General features: G+C 38.7%; 1 protein-coding gene across 1 annotated transcript in view; it reads right to left on the bottom strand.

The window, feature by feature from the left end:
* PGM5 (phosphoglucomutase 5) overlaps nucleotides 1–17254 on the bottom strand; it is a 182568-nt gene that overhangs the window by 141456 nt on the left and 23858 nt on the right. Inside the window, exons 3-4 of the mRNA XM_040620278.1 lie at nucleotides 13945–14091; nucleotides 10860–10985 (exon numbers count right to left, since the gene is read on the bottom strand). Of these exons, the coding sequence (XP_040476212.1) occupies nucleotides 10860–10985; nucleotides 13945–14091 (273 nt within the window). The remainder of the gene's footprint in view (nucleotides 1–10859; nucleotides 10986–13944; nucleotides 14092–17254) is intronic.

Here is a 17254-nt window from a genome sequence, read left to right on the forward strand (position 1 = left end):
AATCCTGTTGACTGAAATATATGTAAAGCATTGTTTTCCATTTAATTTCCACTAATACAACACAACCTTCAAAGAGTGAACATCTTTTGGTTTTGCCTGTCCAGCACGTATTTCCCCTTCCTCTAGCTGCAATATTTTGGGTTTCCTTTGGAGAATAAATCCTTTCCCCATCTTAGTTCTTATAAGCTGGATATGGCTAAATCCCACTTCCCCCAAGGTTGAGAAGGTGACCTAGGTCTGCCCAATGTCCTCCAGCCCTCAGCCTGAGTAATTGATTCAGAGATGGATATATAGTACAAGCTAGGCAATGAGGTTCAAAACCAGATATATTGCTCAAAGTATTTAGAAAGAGAAACCATCTTCCCTCCAGGCCAGATAATGCTAGAGCAAAACCTGAAAGATCCTTCTCTGGGGAATATGATCAGCCCAGACTTTAGAGTAAAGCCCATGGAGGATGAGCTCCACACGCGAGCTCAGACCTCCCAACAAATTTTTAGCGCCTCATTCTTAAATGTGCCAGACAGCCAAGGATCACTAAGCTTTTGAAAAATGCAATTAATTCAAGATCGAAACAAAAAGAGTAAAGAGCAACCTGAAGGAAACAGAAACTATACAGGGAGAAAAAAACTTTAAAAATATGTATCAGTAATATTTTTTGTAAGCCTACTTTTTAATTACTTAATGCAATTAGCATAATATAGGATATTAAATATTTGGAAATATAAAGGTCCATAAAAATAATCTTACAATTAAATATATCATTGTTATAAAATACAAATGATAAAGCAAATAGCAAGTGGAAAATTCTGATGACTACAGTATTTGATGATAATTGTTTAAATATTTACCTGGACATTAAATGCCATATACTGCATTTAATTTATAAGATTTAATACTGTTTTTTAAAAACTGGTTATTACAGCACTTAATGTTCTTTTTCTTTTTTTCATTGCTTTTTTAAAATTAAAATTCAATTACTTAATATATAGTGTATTATTAGTTTCAGAAGTAGAGTTCAGGGATTCATCAGTCTTATATAACACCCAGTCCTCATTATATTATGTGCCCTCCTTAATGTCCATCACCCAGTTACTCCAACCCCCATCTCTCTCCCCCAGCCAGCAACCATCAGTTTATTTCCCATGATTAAGAGTCTCTTATGGTTTGTCTCACTCTCTGATTTCATCTTATTTTATTTTTCCCTCCCTTTCACTATGCTCCTGTTTTGTTTCTTAAATTCCACATATGAGCGAAATCATATGATAATTATCTCTCTGATTGACTTATTTCACTTATCATAATACCATCTAGTTCCAATCATGTCATTGTACATAGCAAGATTTCATTTTTTGATGGCTGAGTAATATTCCATTGAATATTTATATACCACATCTTCTTTATCTATTCATCTGTTGATGGACATCTGGGCTCTTTCCATAGTCTGGCTATTGTGGACATTGCTGCTATAAACACCGGGTGCACATGCCCCTTCAGATCCCTACATTTGTATCTTTGGGGTAAATACCCAGTAGCGCAATTGCTGGGTCATAGGGTAGCTCTATTTTCAACTTTTTGATGAACCTTCATACTGTTTTCCAGAGTGGCTGCACCAGCTTGCATTCCCACCAACAGTGTAAGAGGGTTCCCCTTTCTCTGCATCCTCATCAACATCTGTCATTTTCTGACTTACTAATTTTAGACATTCTGACCAAGGTAAGATGGTATCTCATTGTGGTTTTGATTTGTATTTCCCTGATGCCAAGTGATATGGAGCATTTTCTCATGTGTCTGTTGGCCATTTGTATGTCTTCTTTGGAGAAATGTCTGTTCATGTCTTCTGCCTATTTCTTGTTTTTTTGTTGTTGTTTTGTTTTTGTTTTTATTAGTATTATTGTAACTTTGATTTTTTTATTAATGTTAACATATAATGTATTATTTGTTTCAGGAGTATAGGTCTCTGATTCATCAGTCTTACACAATACACAGCATTCACCACAACACATACCCTTCCCAATGTCCATGCCTATTTCTTTTTTTTTTTTTTAAGATTTTATTTATTTATTTGACAGAGACAGCCAGCAAGAGAGGGAACACAAGCAGGGGGAGTGGGAGAGGAAGAAGCAGGCTTCCAGCAGAGGAGCCTGGTGTAGAGCTCCATTCCAGAACGCCGGGATCATGCCCTGAGCCGAAAGCAGATGCTTAACGACTGCGCCACCCAGGCGCCCCCATGGCTATTCCTTGATTGGATTATTTGTTCTTTGGGTATTGAGTTTGATAAGTTCTTTATAGGTTTTGGATACTAGCCCTTATCTGATAAGACATTTGCAAATATCTTCTCCCATTCTGTAGGCTGTCTTTTAGTTTTGTTGACTGTTTCCTTTGCTGTGCAAAAGCTTTTTTTTATTATTATTATGTTCAGTTAACCAGCATATAGTACACCATAAGTTTTTATGTAGTGTTTAATGATTCATTAGTTGTGCTGTACAAAAGCTTTTTATCTTGATGAAGTCCCAATAGTTCATTTTTGCTTTTGTTTCACTTGCCTTTAGAAACATGTCTGGCAGGTCAAAGAGGTTGCTGCCTGTGCTCTCCTCTAGGATTTTGGTGGATTCCTGTCTCACATTTAGGTCTTTCATCCATTTTGAATCTATTTTTGTGTATGGTGTAAGAAAATGATCCAGTTTCATTCTTCTGCATGTGGCTGTCCAATTTTCCCAACACCATTTGTTGAAGAAACTTTTTTCCATTGGATATTCTGTCCTGCTTTGTCAAAGATTAGTTGACCACAGAGTTGGGGGTCCGTTTCTGGGTTCTCTACTCTGTTCCACTGATCTATGTATCTGTTTTTGTGCCAGTACCATACTGTCTTGATGATTACAGCTTTGTAATAGGGCTTGAAGTCCTTAATTGTGATGCCACCAGCTTTGGTTTTTTTTTTTTTTCAACATTCCTTTGGCTATTCAGAGTCTTTTCTGGTTCCATACAAATTTTAGGATTATTTGTTCCAGCTCTGTGAAAAAATGTTGATGGTATTTTGATAGGGATTGCATTGAATGTATAGATTGCTCTAGGTAGCATAGACATTTAAACAATATTTGTTCTTCCAGTCCATGAGCATGAAATGTTTTTCCATTTCTTTGTGTCTTCCTCAATTTCTTTTATGAGTATTCGCTAGTTTTCAAAGTACAGATCCTTTACCTCTTTTGGTTTCTAGGTTTATTCCAAGGTATCTTATGGTTTTGGGTGCAATTGTGAATGGGATTGATTCTTTAATTTCTCTTTCTTCTGTCTCATTGTGTGTACTTAGAAATGCAACTGATATCTATGCTTTGATTTTATATCCTGCTACTTTGTTGAATTTCTTTATGAGTTCTAGGAATTTTGGGGTGGAGTCTTTTGGGTTTTTCGTATAGAGTATTATGTCATACATGAAGAGTGAGAGTTTGACTTCTTCTTTGCCAATTCAGATGCTTTTTATTTCTTTTTGTTGTCTGATTGCTGAGGCTAGGACTTCTAGTACTACGTTGAACAACAGTGGTGAGAGTGGACATCTCTGCTGTGTTCCTGACCTTAGGAGGAAAACTAAGAGTTTTGTTATTTCGCTAATGATATTTGCTGTGGGCTTTTCACATATGGCTTTTATGATATTGAGGTATGTTCCCTCTATCCTACCCTGTGAAGAGTTTTAATCAAGAAAGATGCTGTACTTGTCAAATGCTTTTTCTGCATCTATTGAGATGATCATATGGTTCTTGTCCTTTCTTTTATTAATGTAGTGTATCATATTGAGTTGTGGATATTGAACCACCTTTGCAGCCAAGGAACAAACCCCACTTGTTCGTGGTGAATAATTCTTTTAATGTACTGTTGGATCCTACTGGCTTGTATCTTGGTGAGAATTTTTGCATCCATGTTCATCAGGGATATTCATCTGTAATTCTCCTTTCTGGTGGGGTCTTTATCTAGTTTTGGATCAAGGTAATGCTGGCCTCACAGGATGAGTTTGGAAGTTTTCCTTCCATTTCTATTTTTTGAAACAGCTTCAGAAGAATAGATACTAATTCTTCTTTTAATGTTTGGTAGAATTCCCCTGGGAAGCCATCCAGCCCTGGACTCTTGTTTGTTAGAAGATTTTTGATTACTGCTCCAATTTCCTTGCTGGTTATGAGTCTGTTCAGGCTTCCTATATCTTCCTGTTTCAGTTTTAGTAGTTTATATGTTTCTAGGAATGCATCCATTTCTTCCAGATTGCCTAATTTGTTGGCATATCGTTGCTCATAATATGTTCTTGTAATTGTTTGTATCTCTTCAATGTTGGTTGTGATCTCTCCTCCTTCATTCATGATTTTATTTGTTTGGGTCCTGTCTCTTTTCTCTTTGATTAGTCTAGCCAGAGGTTTATTGATCTTATCAATTCTTTAAAGGAAACAGCTCTTAGTTTTATTGATCTGTTTTACTGTTCTTTTGGTTTCTATTTCATTGATTTCTGCTCTAATCTTCATTAATTCTCTTCACCTGCTAGTTTTAGGCTGTATTTACTGTTCTTTCTCCAGCTCCCTTAGGTGTAATGTTAGTTTGTGCATTTGAGACCTTTCTTGTTTCTTGAGAAAGCTCGTATTGCTATATATTTCCTTCTTAGGACCGTCTTTGCTGCATCCCAAAGGTTTGAACAGTTGTGTTTTCATTTTCATTTGTTTCAATAATTTTTTTTTAAATTCTTCTTTAACTTCCTGGTTGACCCATTCATTATTTAGTAGGATGCTCTTCAACTTCCACGTATTTGAGTTCTTTCCAAATTTCTCTTTTGATTGTGTTCAAGTTTCAAAGCATTGTGGTCTGAAAATATGCAAGGAATAATCCCAGTCTTTTGGTACTGCTTGAGATCTGATTTGTGACCCAGTATGTGAACTATTCTGAAGAATGTTCCATGTGCACTTGAGTAGAATGTGTATTCTGTTGCTTTAGGATGGAATGCTCTGAATGTATCTGTGAAGTCCATCTGATCCAGTGTGTCATTCAAAGCCCTTGTTTCCTTGTTGATCTTCTGCTTAGATGATCTGTCCATTGCTGTGAATGGGTTGTTAAAGTCCCCTACTATTATTGTATTATTATCAATGAGTTTCTTTAATTTTGTCAATTGGTTTATACAATTGGCTGTACCTGTATTAGGGGCATAAATACTTACCATTGTTAGATCTTGTTGTTGGATAGACCTTTAATTATGATACAGTGTCCTTCCTCATCTCTTATCACAGTCTTTGGTTTAAAATCTAATTTGTCTGGGGGCGCCTGGGTGGCTCAGTTGTTAAGCGTCTGCCTTCGGCTCAGGGCGTGATCCCAGCGTTCTGGGATCAAGCCCCACGTCAGGCTCCTCCGCTGGGAGCCTGCTTCTTCCTCTCCCACTCCCCCTGCTTGTGTTCCCTCTCTCTCTGGCTGTCTCTCTCTCTCTCAAATGAATAAATAAAATCTTAAATAAATAAAAATAAAATCTAATTTGTCTGATATAGGGATTGTTACCCCAGCTTTCTTTTGATGTCCATTAGTATGATAAATGGTTTTCCACCCCCTCACTTTCAGTCTGGAGGCATCTTGGGCTAAATTGAGCCTCCTGTAGACAGCATATGATGGGTCTTGCTTTTTTATCCACTCTGATACCCTGTGTCTTTTGACTGGAGCATTTAGCTCATTTACATTCAGAGTGACTATTGAAAGATATGAATTTAGTGCCATTGTATAACCTATAAAGTTGCTGTTTCTGTATATTGTCTCTATTCCTTTCTGGTCTATGTTACTTTTGTGCGTTCTCTTCCCTTAAAAGATCCCCTTTAATATTTCTTGCAGAGCTGTTTTGGTGATCACAAATTCTTTTAGTTTCTTTCTGTCCTGGAAGCTCTTAAACTCTTATCTATTCTGAATGACATCCTTGGGGGATAAAGTATTCTTGGCTGCATATTTTTCCCATTTAGCACTCTGAATATATCATGCCTGCCAGGTCTCTATGGATAGGTCTTCTGGCAGTCTTATGTTTCTACCCTTGTAGATTAAGGACCTCTTGTCCCACGCTGCTTTCAGGATTTTCTTTGTCTCTGAAATTTTCCAAGTTACGCTATTGTATGGTCAAGGTGTTGACTTATTTTTATTGCTTTTGAGGGGGGTTCTCTATGCCTCCTGGACTTGACTGCCTATTTCCTTCCCCAGATTAGGGGAAGTTCTCAGATATAATTTGCTCCAACATACCCTCTGCCCCTCCTTTCCTCTTCTTCTGGGATCCCAATTATTCTAATATTGTTTTGCTTTATGGTATCACTTATCCCTCAAAATCTCCCCTCGTGATCCAGTAGTTGTTTATCCCTTTTTTTCTCAGCTTCTTTATTCTCCATCATTTCGTCTTTGATATCACTCTCTCTTCTTCCTCATTTATCCTAGCAGTTAGGGCCTCTATTTTTTATTGCATCTCATTAATAGCCTTTTTTATTTTGACCTAATCAGAGTTTAGTTCTTTTCTTTCTCCAGAAAGGAATTCTCTAGTGTCTACAATGTTTATTTCAAGTCCACCTAGTACCTTTATAAATGTTATTCTGAACTCTAGTTCCATCATCTTATTTATGTCCATACTGATTAGGTCCCTGGCAGTCTGTAGTGTGGCTCCCGATTGCTCTATGTGGCTTTTGTTCCCTGAAGGCTTTCTGCACAACTTTAGAGACGGAAATAAAAATGGCGGTGCCCCAATCTCCAGCCCCAGAGATGAAAGATTGAGGTCCCCACTCTTCAGTGCACCCTTAGGGAAAAGCATTCAATCACTCCTGTCTCCCTGGTCTCCATCCACACTCTGCTCTCCCAGCCTGTAACTGAGTGTTTTTATCTCAGGCATGTGGCCCCATTTCGAGTCTCCAAACCCTGCAGACTCCTGTAGCACACACCTGTGCTGTTCCTCCCAGGGGAAGGAAGAGGGTCTCGCCAGGATTCTGTCACCTGCTGGGCCCCCGCTCGGAGAGCGGTCACTTGAACGTGCGGCACTTCAAGATTTGTGGCAACACTGAGCAGAAAGCCAGTGCCCGGGTTCGCTGATTGCAGCCGGCTTCCCCGCTCTGATTCCTGGGAACTCTGCCACACTCAGGCACCCCCTTTCTTTCTGTGACCCTGGGGATCCTAAGACCACAGTGTCCCACCTAGGATTCCACCCCATTTCGCCACCCGAGTGCCTTTCAGACAGTAATCTCCCTACCAGAGCAGACTTTAAAAAGTTCTGATTTTCCTCTCCACTGCTATATCACTTTCCGGTGCCAGCTTATGGAGGCTCCCTCTCCCCAGGGCTTATCTTCCAATATATTGCCTCAGATTCACTTTTCTGCACCTCCCACCTTGCAAAAAGTAGTTGTATTTGTAGAATTGCAGCAATTCTTTTCTTAGGTTGAGTTCACAGGTGTTCAGAATGATTTGATGGCTATCTAGCTGTATTTCAGGGACCAGACGAAACTAGGGTCCCCTACTCTCCGCCACCTTCCCCCCTTCTCCTCAGTAATATTTTAATAGCAACCAACAAGATATGGTACAATGGCCAAAATTGAAAAGACTGATAATACCAAGTGTTGGTGAGTACATGGAAAAACTGAAGTCCTCATACACTGCTGGCAGTGCAAATGGTACAGCCACTTTGGAGAAGAGCTTGGCAGTTTCATATAAAGTGAACTATGTAGTTGTCCTATGACTCAGCAATCCCAGTCCTAGGTATTTACCTAAGACAAATGAAATCATGTAACCCATAAAGACTTATTCACAAATGTTTATAGCAACTTTGTTTGTAGTAGCTGAAACCTGGAAATAACCCTAATTATATCAACTGATGAATAGATAAACTGTAGTACATCCATACAATGGAATACTACTCGGTAGTAAGAAGAAATCACTACTGATACGCTCAACACCATTAATGCATCTCTAGAACTTTATGGAGTGAAAGAAGCCTGAAGAAAAGGGCTTTACATATGTTATACTTCCATTTAGATGGCTTTCTGGAAAAGGCAAAATGATGCAGGCAAAACCAGATGAGTGATTGCCAGGAGCTAGGTGTTAGGATGAGGGAGGTGTATGACTACAAAGGGCCACAAGGGTACTTGCAGAAGTGAAAGAAATATTCTATATCTTGATTGTCATACTCATTACATGACTACATATGTTTGTCAAACCACCTCAAAGTGTACGCCTCAAAGATGTCAGTTTTACCACATATAAATTATACCTCAGTAAACCAGACTTATTTTTAAAATATGACATTCGTGAAACATGAATAGGGCACTATTTTTAGAAAGCGATTATATGGGGAGCACCTGAGTGGCTCAGTCTGCTAAGCATCCAACTCTCGATTTTGGCTCAGGTCATGTCTCAGGGTCCTGAGACTAAGCCTCATGTCGGGCTCCTGCTGGGCATGGAGCCGGCTTGAGATTCTCTCTCTTCCTCTCCCTGTACCCTCCCCCCCACTCACATGCATGCTCTAAAAAAGAGAAAGAGATTACTTAGTAAAGAAAAAAACAGCTTGGGGAAATTAGAAATATGATATGAACTGAAAAACATAATGGGAGGACTCGGAGATGAAGTTGAGGAAATCTCCCAGAACACAGCACAAAACAAAGAAAAAGAAAATCGGTGGTAGGGACAGAGGGGAGAATAGGATAACTAAGGAATTAGTCCAGTAGGTTCAATACCTAGACAATAACCACTCTGGAAAGAAAGGAAAGAGACAATAATAGAGGAAATCACTCAAGAAATAATTGAAGAAAATTTCCCAGAATTAAGGACACAAGTTTCCAGATTAAGAGGATCCCCCAAATACCCAGCTTACTAGAGGAAAATAGTCCCACACTAAGACTACTCATTGCAAAAGGTGATGGGAAGCCAAAGGCCCTAAAAGCCTCCAGAAAAGAAAAAGGGAGAGATTTCATACCATCAATTAAAAATCAGAATAGCATCAAATTTCTCAAGTTCAATACGATGGCTATAAGGCAATGCAGCACTTCTGAAAGAAAAGAACACCCATTTTAGATTTCTATATCCAGACAACTATCAATTAAGAGCAAGGAGAGAAAAAATGCATTTGCAGATATGCAATGACTCAACACATTTACCTCCCACCAGTTTTCTCTCAGAGCTCCTGGAGAATGGATTCCTCCAAAATGTAGGAGTAAATCACAAAAATGGAAGACAAAGGATCTGGAAATAAGGAGAGTCAACACAAGATAGGGATAAAGAGAATAACTAGAATGATGATAAGGATAAGAGCAACTCAGAGAGGAACCAGTGCAGAGCAGAACAAATCAGAGATCTTCAGGAACACAAGGTGAGAAGATTTAGACTCCAGGAGAGGATGGGGGTTAGTTGTGGTAAATATATCTAAGGAAAACTAAGCAATGAGAAAACAAGACAAAGGATATAAAAAAGTTGTGCTATGAGAAAACATAACTATAGTATTTTACATGGCTCAACAGTGTTCTGATAATGCAGACACTGGATACTGATCTCAACAAAATGATGATATAATTAGTTGAGGGAAGTGTGCTTGGATTTAGTGAATGGAGAGGGTGAAAGAGAGCTACCACCTCATCTTCCATCGTATAAAGTCAGTAATGCCCAAACTGAAACTCAACAAGGAGCAGTATATTCATAGTATTTAGTAATAGGGAGATAAATACTTTAAAGAAAAGAGTTTAAAATGTTAAAAAAAATAAAGTTGCCTCTGTAGGAAATTGTGGGGAGTTGGGCCTAGATTTTTTTCCATAATAAACTTTGAACTACTTGACTATTTAAACTATATGTGTGTACACTGATCTGATCAAAATGGATTTTGGAGGCGGGGGAGTCACCTGGGTGGCTCAGTCAGTTAAGCGTCTACCTTCGGCTCAGGTCATTATCTGAGGGTCCTGGGATTGAGCCCCAATTCGGGCTCCCTGCTCAGTGGGGAGTCTGCTTCCCCCTCTCCCTTTGCCCCTCTGCTCCACTCATGCACTCTCTCTCTCTCTCTCTCAAATAAATAAAATCTTTTAAAAAATAGATTTTTTTAAATGACTACAGTTAACTATCCATTCCACACTTGAATAGGCATAGTCTCTGACTCATTTTTTCACCACTGTCTTCATTTGCTTCAAAAGAGAGAAAGTGCCGGGGCGCCTGGGTGGCACAGCGGTTAAGTGTCTGCCTTCGGCTCAGGGCGTGATCCCGGCATTATGGGATCGAGCCCCACATCAGGCTCCTCCGAAATGAGCCTGCTTCTTCCTCTCCCACTCCCCCTGCTTGTGTTCCCTCTCTCGCTGGCTGTCTCTATCTCTGTCGAATAAATAAATAAAATATTAAAAAAAAAAAAAAAAGAGAGAGAGAGAGAGAAAGTGCCAGAGGAAGGGGGATGGGGGGCTGTGCAAAATGCAAGAAGGGGAATGGGAGATCCAGGCTTCCAGTTACGGAATGAATAAGTCATGGATGAAAGGTACAGCATAAGGAATATAGTCCGTGGTATTGTAGTAGCATTGCATGGTGACAGATGGTAGCCACAGGTGTGATGAGCAGAACGGAACATATAGAACTGTCAAAGCACTATGTTGTACACCTGAAACTATTGTAACATTGCATGTCAACTATACCTCAATTAAAAAATGACATTTCTTTTTAAAAAATTAAGTAAGACAACAAGGAGAGAGGGAGAAGTTAAACCCTGAAGTCTTCCAGAACATCCCAAGTATCTGAACATACACATGTTGTATGAATATGAATATCCCTGAATTCAATCTTCCTCATAATCTCAGAAACCCAACATGGGTAGAGGTCTCCTTAACATTTCTTCTCCACCAACTGGGAAAAGACCACGAACTTACCTCCATGCATCGCATCAACTCGGATCTTGAGTTGGCCGGGCCCTGTCAGCAAACTTTTGATGGCATTAAAGTCAAAGATGGTCCGAAGGAGATTGAGATAGATATCTACTGGGTCCACTATCTCCACTAAGGATAGAAAAGTAAAAGGAAACATCATTGACCATACCCATGAAGAATACTTGAAAGTGTAAAAAAGAATCACCACCCAAATAGCATGAAGTTCTGACCACAATCCCATCATAACCCTATGCATCATGCAGGAAGCCAAGTGTCCATCTGTACGCTAAGTCACAAATTAAGGCACAATCAAGATCCTACAAACTTTTCCAGTCATCAATGGGTGTACATAATTCAAGCTATACATTCCTCTTTGCAAATGAAGAATCAACCACAAAATAAAGTAGTTAAGATAAAACTGTGCCCTTTTATCTCACCTTCCTTCTACCACCCCTCTTCCAAAAAAGGCACACACCTCAATGCTAAGAGGTATTTTGGCACACCCAGTTGCCTCTCCTGTGCGGGTTAGCCAAAGAATGACTCAGCGGGCCTGAAACAAATCAAGGAGTGACTTCAGCAGTGACCCTCATTTTCTAAATGCCATTGTGCCCACCAAATCCAGGGTTAGATCTGGTAATGAAGTATCTATTCCTGAGTTTGTATGAAGTCTTTTGTGTGCCCAATCCAGTACTCATTTCAGGGTGAATGCCAGATACTTAGAAATCCTCATTAAACACAAGTATTCTTCAGTGTCTGGCACCACCCAGTGACCAGGAATCCAAAACTAGTCTTTTCCAGTTATTTGACAGATACATATAATGGCATTGTAATAGTCATTACATTTTTTAAACTTGGCCACCAGCATATAATCAATACTAAGAAAGTGTTTTCCTAGAATAGTAAATATTTGACTCTTTAAGCACTAAAATTTGTCCATAAGCCCTGCTTTTAAATTCATAGTTAAATCCTGAAGCATATGTATGTTTTTTTTCCAATTTTTCAAATACGTGCTACTTTGGAATTTTGAAATACTTAAACCTGCACTAAAGATGTTACCAATCCACCTTTAATAATTTTCAGTAAATCCAGGTATATTTAATGGATGGAATTTTAATATGTTACATGAAACAATCCCTTCATCTGGTCAAATACACATCTAAAGATATTTTCCTTGCACTTAAATCAATGTGGTATGTGTGCCCATTCAAATATAATGTAATTATTTTTTGATGAACACAAATGATTTTTAATCTTTTGGCCTGAGAGGGATATTAATTTATACAATAAATTAAGAATTAATCCATATGAAATGTATACCTAAAAATGGTTAAAATGGTAAACTTTATGTTATGTATATTGACCATAATTTAAAAAATTAATCTATGAAATAAAAATTATATCCTAGATACATTAGAAGTCTTACTCTACAATGTAGGATAATATTTTTGGCAATTTCATTCTGATTCCTTAATTCTTGAGCCACTTGCCTAAATATACTTGGTATTCATAGCCGATAACACATAGTAAACAGAAATGTAAAAAAACAAGGAAGCAAGTAGAATTCAGTAAAAATTAAAAGTTCACATCAAATAGTTCAGGCTCTTGACCCCTTAAGGTGAAATGTCAAGGAATGGTGTGTTTCCAAGTAACTCAAGCTTTGCTCGACATTTAAAAGAGCAAGAACACAGCACATAAATGAGCCCAAATGATTACCTCCAAATTCTTCTTGGGAGCCAGGGAATTCTTCTACCCACCTCCTGGTATCTACAGCATTTTAGAAAACGCATCAAACTAGCAATATGGCTGCAGAAATGGCCTGAATCTGAGCTCACCAAAGATGTGGGTCTCTTAGACAAGTATAAAAATTGTGAAGATATCAAAAGTAAATAAATCATTCATAACTTCGTCCTGATGGTAATGCCTGATTTTTCCCAGTCATCTTACTGTACAGTTTTTCCAAACATAGGTAAACAAGCATATTTAAATCAATTTGTTTCATATAATATAATCCCGTTTATAGTTGTGAAACCAGTGTGTGTGCACGTGTGTGCATGTTTCCAGCTAGATTAATAAAAGGAGGCACCACTGTTTCCAGTATCACATGGCTTCCGATTAATTTCTGCTGGTTAGCTAAGCAAGCAATTGACTCAAAATCCTTCAAGAAAAAGGTAGTAGTGTTGGCTTAACAGTGTGACCCCTCAATGTCCCTTTCAAACTCTTCCCTTCCTGTCCCTCAAATGCCATGTGGCTGCGAGCCTGGTATTCAATCTTTTTAGCTAAATTAATTTACTTGTCAAATAAGGATAACATCTTAACATAGACTGTATTTAAGTTTATAGGGGACTAAAGAAGGAAAAAGTTGGTTTATGGCTAATTGTATACGTTCTAGGAAAAAGCAAAAGGATAAAAGAGAGAGGGGGAAATAATATGCATATACATGATGTTAGTGATGTTATGTTGTTCAATATTAATCTGTAAAATTAAAGGTTATAATCTGAGTACTTCAGAAGTTTCAGTCACTCTATAGTATAGGATATTTGGGGCAATTTCATTCTGTTCTTCGCCTCAATCCATTTGGTACTTACTGAGTTCCTTTGTAAAATCTCCTCACATAGTGCTTGGTAAAGAATAGGTGATCCTTTGCGCATTGAATCAAGTTGACCAGCATGGTTCTGGCTTGGAAAAAAATTGCCTACCTTCCATGGGAATTTTTAGTAACCCCATTACCTTGTTGGCTCTCTTCTTAACTGCATAAAATATTCCAGCATCTTCACTGTAATTGATTAGAAAAGTGAAGACGTGTTTTGGCAATTCACGTCCTATTCTTGGAACGCCATAGGGAGTCAGCTATGACATTTTTCCAATGTTGAAAGTGATCTAGAGTTTGGGAAGTCATTTTTGGAAGTTGCCAGTTCTGAGTATCTTGGCTGCTCTCACTTCCCTGTGCACCACAGTCATATTACATCTGTTTGTCAAGTCACTCCGAAAATAGATAATCCAATCACTTCAGTGTGCACCCTCCCCTGGGGAAAGCAGAGTCACCTCCACCCGTGGAGTTATTCTGACTCTTCAAAATATAATCTATTACCTCTAAATGGCTTGAATTTGTTCTCCAGGTCAAATTCTTGTCTTCCAAGCCGAGATAGGTCGATCCGAAGATCAGGGCATATGGCATATTCCTCAATTGTTTTGCTGATCTGATAGATTTTGTCTGAGACCACATCTGGTGCAGGACCTACATTTGAAAATATCACACCACCAAAAATAAATTTTTTTTAAGTGTCTGCAACTTCAATCAGAGGAATGTTACCTCCTCTACCACCAAGCAAAAGAAAAAGATTCATTTGTTCTCCAAACAATGGACAATAGTTCACAGTTCAATTAACCTCCATATTCCTTGTGTTGTGTTCATCCATGATGGAGGAAATTTGGTCAGCCTCACCTGTTCTGTGTAGGCTAATAACCCATATGTTTGTTTGTCTGAATCCACTTCTGAGCAATGATACATCTTCCCTAAAAATAGTTTCACACCTGCCAGGGAGACCCGGTTATGTAATCAGCTTTTTTCAGGATATGAGACACCAACAGGATATGCACTTGACAGAAGTGAGGGATTCCAGATTGAAACTGCAGCCTCCCAAGTGCACCTAGAGAAAGAAAATATGACTTCTACTTCCAGGTCTGCTGCCTTGTTAACTGTTTTCCCCAACTTGCACTCTCTAGTGTCTTCCAAGTTTTTGAAATGAGGTTTAACCAAAAATATCTGATGTGTTTTCTCACAAGGTCAAGGGGACAATTAGGCTGTGAGAGACTTTAAATGAACACGAAATCAAAAGTTGTCCTCCTTTCAGTTTTCTTTTTAATTTTCGTATCTGACTCCAAGTCACTTTAGATTTTTTGCAACAACTTTGGGAATCAAATGAGTACATTGAAAGATCTGAAATATCAATGATAGACAATAGATAGGTTTTGTGTGAATTATACTTGCCAACTCTATTGTAACTTTCAACTGAAAAGAAATCAAGAAATAATTTCTTTTCTATCCCAATCCTTTAAGCTACACACTGTCCAATACAAGAGCCACTAATGATATGCAGCTATTGAGCCCTTGAAATGTGGCTAGTGAAATTGATGTGTGCTGTGACTGTAAAATACATATCAAATTTTGAACAGTTCATAGAAAAAAAATGTAATAGATTGCATTTAACTTTTATAGTAACAAGCCGAAATAATATTTTCAGTATACTCAGTTTAAAAATGCAATGTTCATTTCACCTTTTTTTTTTACTTTTTTTATGTAGCTACTACTAAGTTTAAAATCATCTCTGACTCATAATATATCTCTATTAGACAGTGCTGCCTTAAAGCATAGCACTGTTTTTGCCTCCCAATAAATGCTCGTTGAATGTATAAAAAGGAATAGCACCCAAAGACATCAAATTGTACACATTAACTATGTGCAGATTTTTTTGGTCAACCAATTACATCTCAAGGAAGCTGTTTTAAAAATAAAGGAATGGCAATAGCCCCATTCTAGTGCATGGGAAAGAAGCCTAGTAGATTTTACCCATATTTCCTTGTCCTTTAAGAAAAGTAAAGACTGCAAAGAAAACAAAAACAGAAACAAAAACATGGCCCTCTTCCTCCATGCCTCACCATTTTTTTATCCTTTTGCACAACGTAAAACAGTAAATAGTCTTGTGCAGTCTTTGCTTTTTTTATGCTTGTCCGATGAGAAAATGCAAGAATATCTCCCTGCTCCCGCATCTGCCACACTGTATTCTTTGGCTGTGTCCCTCACTTTTAAAAAGTCTGATTTAATGACAAAGCACACTGGTCTCCAAAAGTAAAACAACTTCTCGCATGTTCGTTTTCTATGATGCCACTCAACCACCCGTGTTGTTAACCTCACAGTTCACCAACAACCTCTGCTTCCATCGACAACTTCCAAGTTCCTTGACATCTTCCACTCTGATGAATTTCCTCTTCATTTTAGTCAGTGGCTGGTAGAGTCATATCTTAAGTATTATTGTCTCTTGAAATTCTTTCCAAAACATCAAATTGGCATGTCCTCAACTCACAAATTCCTTATCAGCCAGCTACCCTACTCCATACCTCTGCCAACCTGCTCTTTCCTAGACTGGTGCTCATCACCACTTGATTAATCCCAGGCTATCAGTCCATTCTAGTTTCACTGCTCTCTAATCCCAGGCAGGACCCTAAGGTCCACCATTTAAGCTATGCCTTTGTTAGCATAATAATATGAGCCCACATTTATTGAAACTTACATAGACCATCTTTCACACTTCATGTGGAATTCAGCACTGACAAAAAGCAGATGAAGTAGGAGTTATTATGATCCTCATTTTCCCAATGGGGAAACTGAAATTTGAAGAGGTAGAGATCCTTAACCAAGGTCCCATCACTGGTAATAGACAGAGGCTGGATTTTGAATCCTAATAGTCCGATGTCAGCTCAGACACCCGTAACAAGTACAAGCCTTCCATGCCTCCACAGCCATTCCCCAACCCTGGGACATTACCATCAACTGCCCCCACGGCTGCGATTTCCAGACTCCCACGTATTGCCGGACATAGTCAAAAATTACACCAATTGGATCCCCCTAATAATGAGGCTCCTTAGCTTTACGACTTCTTATGCATGAATAGTCAACACGTTTCCCATCCCAAGTCCTTTCTCTCCTTGTCCCATTATCTTAGCGGGCAATCTTTCTTCTTACTTTCTTTTTGAACAGGTATAGCAACTATTACCCCAAACTTCCATTCTGCACCCCTCAGAGTTGCTTCTTTCCCCATCCTTCCTTCCTATTCAGAAGTGCTGCCCTCTTCCCAGAATTTTGGCTCTAATTGAGCTCCACAGCCTACTAATTCTGTGACACTGGTCAAGCCTTTTAAACCCTTTTATTTCTCAGTGATTTCATCGGGTTGTTAAAAGGATTAAATGAAATAATGTATATAAAGTTCTGAACACGGTGCCCAGCACATCCTAAGATTCTAAAAAATCTAGTATCTTTATTACGGGTTCCATTTCCCCTCTAGCGTCTTCCCCTCTAGTTAAAAACATGCTCAGAATGGTCCTGTCCTCTAAATCTACTTTAAAAGCAACATAGTTCCCAATGTTCCTATTTCCCTGGATGTGCCTACTAATTCTATAGACACTTAACCTTTTATTTCTTTTTAAGATTTATTCATTTATCTGAGAGAGAGCGATCCTGTGCGAGAGTGGGGGGAGGGGCAGAGGAAGGGAGAAGCAGATTCCCCACTGAGCGCAGAGCCCCACAAGGGGCTCAACACCACTAGATTCCAGGATCCTGATATCAGGAGCTGAGCCAAAATCAAGAGTCAGACGTCCAACCAACTGAACTACCCAGGTACCCC

Source organism: Ursus maritimus, unplaced genomic scaffold (assembly GCF_017311325.1).
Source record: "Ursus maritimus isolate PB19 unplaced genomic scaffold, ASM1731132v1 scaffold_34, whole genome shotgun sequence".
Classification (NCBI taxonomy): Eukaryota; Metazoa; Chordata; class Mammalia; order Carnivora; family Ursidae; genus Ursus; species Ursus maritimus.